The sequence below is a fragment of the Olea europaea genome, unplaced genomic scaffold (assembly GCF_002742605.1).
Source record: "Olea europaea var. sylvestris unplaced genomic scaffold, O_europaea_v1 scaffold682, whole genome shotgun sequence".
Lineage (NCBI taxonomy): Eukaryota > Viridiplantae > Streptophyta > Magnoliopsida > Lamiales > Oleaceae > Olea > Olea europaea.
The window spans coordinates 460,070-463,592 of NW_019265206.1; the positions used below are offsets into that span (position 1 = coordinate 460,070).

General features: G+C 40.3%; 1 protein-coding gene across 1 annotated transcript in view; it reads right to left on the minus strand.

Moving 5' to 3' along the window:
- Positions 1 to 852: 852 nt before the first annotated feature.
- LOC111390459 overlaps positions 853 to 3,523 on the minus strand; it is a 5,830-nt gene continuing 3,159 nt past the window's right edge. Inside the window, exons 3-4 of the mRNA XM_023015508.1 lie at positions 3,089 to 3,512; positions 853 to 1,006 (exon numbers count right to left, since the gene is read on the minus strand). Of these exons, the coding sequence (XP_022871276.1) occupies positions 853 to 1,006; positions 3,089 to 3,512 (578 nt within the window). The remainder of the gene's footprint in view (positions 1,007 to 3,088; positions 3,513 to 3,523) is intronic.

Here is a 3,523-nt window from a genome sequence, read left to right on the forward strand (position 1 = left end):
ATATAATCTACCACACAGTATCAAAGACGGTGCTTTGCGTGGATAACTTGAACTGTTTCTGATTGTGGACTGTAGGATAAGAAACCTAATATATCTATGTAAAAAATTAAGCTCTTAGTCTCTCTATGAAGAGATCTGTTAATGAGATATACAGAAATTAAAACACAGAAACACACCAGAGGGTTATGAACTACATTTGAATGACCTCTTATAGCTCGACTGCAATTGCCCTCTAGAGACAAATGTCATATTTGTGAGACTGAAAGTGAGCATTGGTTAGTATTAAAATGAAAAATAAAATAAAATTTTTTTCTATTGTATAGTCGAGTCCTATCTAGTGACACGTACCAAATTTGCCGACAATAATTATACATGCACCTCATCTTATGCTAAATAATCATCAGAAACGACTCTCATGGCAGTTCAAGATTCTTGAGACTTATTTGGGTGGTAGAGCCAACAGAACAACTATTTCAGTCAGAAAACTCATTTACTGCTTGTTATGCACCTCAAGAACAAAACAAGAACCCCGTGGCTTGAATTTTTTCACCCAAATAAATTGAAGAAAGGCAATCTCATATCCATATATTACAGAAAAAAATTGAATCTTTCCCCTTTACTCCTCAAATTTCAACGCAATATCTATATCATCATGTCATATACCCCAAGTATCTACAATTGAGAGTTGAGAGACATTTTCTCTACTACTGTATGTGGATTCCAATAGAAGTCCTTCCATCTCGTTGTGACTGTGAATTGACTGAATAAGGGGATGAAATCAAGAAAAAGATGGAAGAATTGAAATAATAGTTTGGAACCAAGAAATGGAAGGACGAAAGTCCAAACAACAAATCAAATCCGATCTGAAGAATCAGCACCGCCTTTTGAAAGAAAGTTCTGGAGACTTCTTATTTTGTCCCACTTCTTGAAGCAAGAATGGAATAATCTGGAGAATAGTTTTGAAAGGCTGCCCATACGAGAAGAATCAAGGAGGAGCAACAACCAACTTCAATCACCCTCACAATAGAAAAATCAAGAAAGCTTTATCCACCGCCTTTAACACACACACACACACATATTTGCTGCGTGTATATGTATATGTGTGATGAGAAGAGAAAGAGAGTGAACAGAGTAATAGAGTGAGCTAAGAGTCAAAGAGAGAAAGAGTGAGACACTAAGAGAGAAATAGTGCAGGAAAACAATTGGTGTCAATAGTGTTTTTGTAATATATTTAAAAAAAAATAATAATAAAAAAATAAAAGAAAAGTTGAATCCCAACCTTAAGGTCCCCACCGCCCGTCTCGCCACGCCTTTGGAGCATTGTGAAAGAGGTTAATCGCATGATGTGTCCAACAGGTCAGAAAATAAGAGCTGCATGTACACTGATGCCACCAAGAGTTTCAATCCATGTTTCAGGAATCCAACTCTTACACTGCGGTTGTCTGCCAGTGTATACCTAATCTTTGTCCTTTGCAACATTGGAATATGCCCCGGTTTCACGGGGTGCCTTTCTTCTTGGCACAGAAAGAGACACCGTGCGGCAGTAGTCTGCTCCGCTAGACTACCTTCCGCCTTTTCTCGGCCGCGTCGGGACGAAAGAAAATTTGATTGCAATTTTGTAGAAAGCTTACAATTGAGAATTTGAATACATTGAAAGTAAATTGAACATTGATTGCTGAAAACTGAACATTACAATTGATGAAAGCAGAAAATTACAAATGCTGGTGTAGGGGGCGGACACCAGTGAGCTTGAAAGATTTTTGAATGACTAATACCCCTTATAATAGCATTCTGAACAAAAACCTAAGTGACGGGAGTAGACGTTTAAAAGACGAGGAATCATACTAATCTTTTACCAATATCAGAGCTATTTTACAATTAAAATAACTATTACAATGAAACGAAAATTACAACTCAAACTTGAAGTAATATTTACAATGTGCGGTCGAAGTTGGGCAAACTGCGGCTGCGATAGTGTCAAGGGGCTAAGTAAAGCTGCGGTTCTTGACATTCTCCCCCATTTGTTTTGGCGACGTCCTCGCTGCCATCAATGCATGATACGCTTCAATTAATGATTTGAAGGCCCTGAGATCTTTTTCTCTTTCCCAAGTATTCTCCTCGCTGCTGCATCCCATCCATTTGACCAAGTACTCCTGATGATCTTTTCTAGAAGCCCGAGTGATTCGATGGTCAAGAATAGCTTCAGCAACCTTCTTTCCAGCTTTCTTCAGTTCAAATACAGGTCGCTTTGGCTCATTTCTAGATGCGTCCTCCTTATCCGAAAAGTATGGCTTCAACACACTAACATGAAGGACCTTGTGGATTTTACACCATGAAGGGAGTTCAACTCTGTATGCAACTCTTTCAATCCTCTTCACAATGGGTAATGGTCCAATGTATTTTGGTGACAATCTTTAGTCCTTCCCTCTTGTTGGTTTGTAAACATTTCTGTCGGGAAGCTTAACCATTACAAGATCTCCAACATTGAATTCAATAAAACGACGCTTTAGATCTGCAGCCTTTTTATACCGTTTTTGAGCTTTTTCAAGATAACTCCGAGCAATTTCAATATTTCGTTTCCACTCTTGAGAAAAGCTCTTTGCTTGAGGGGACTTGGTACTTCGTTCAATATCCACTGTATGAGGGAGTAGCGGTTGCTGGCCAGTAACAATCTCCAAAGGACTCTTATTGGTGGAAGAGCTCTTTTGGGCATTGAAGCAAATTTGGGCCGCATCCAAAAGTTTTACCTAGTTTTTCTGCGAAGTAGAGATAAAGTGCCGAAGATATTCTTCTAGCATAGAATTGAAGCGCTTCCGTCTGTCCGTCAGATTGTGGGTGAAAACTGGAACTCATGCTCAAAGTTGAACCAAGAAGTTTGAACAACTCAGTCCAAAATATGCCAGTGAAACGAGGATCTCGATCACTGACGATGTCCTTAGGCAGCCCCCAGTATTTGACAATATGTTTGAAGAAGAGTTGAGCTGTCTCTTCCGCAGATACATACTTAGGCGCTGCAATGAAAGTTGCATATTTTGATAGACGGTCCACCACGACAATGATAGTGCCAAAATCCTCAACTTTTGGCAACCCAATAATGTAGTCCATCGATACACTTTCAAATGGCCGGGATGGAACGGAAAGGGGCTCCAGCAAGCCCGCCTTTTTCTGATGATCTGCCTTATCTTGCTGACAAATAAGACAAGTTTTTACATATGTTGCAATGTCATCCCGCATTTGAGGCCAGTAGTATGCACGTTGTAGTAGTGCACAAGTGCGTTCCTCTCCGGGATGCCCCGCCCAAATTGTGTCATGGCATTCCGTGATTAGTGATTTCCTCAGATCTCCACCCTTAGGAACATATAGACGGTCTCCCTTTGTCTTCACTAGTTCTCCATCTAGCCAGAACTGTCGAGTTTTACCATGCTTGATGAGGTCGACCAAATATTGGGTAGCCGGGTCCTTCTCCATAAGTGCCCGAATTTGGTCTCTAGTGTTCGTGGAGACTGCGCTCCCTGAAAGAGCA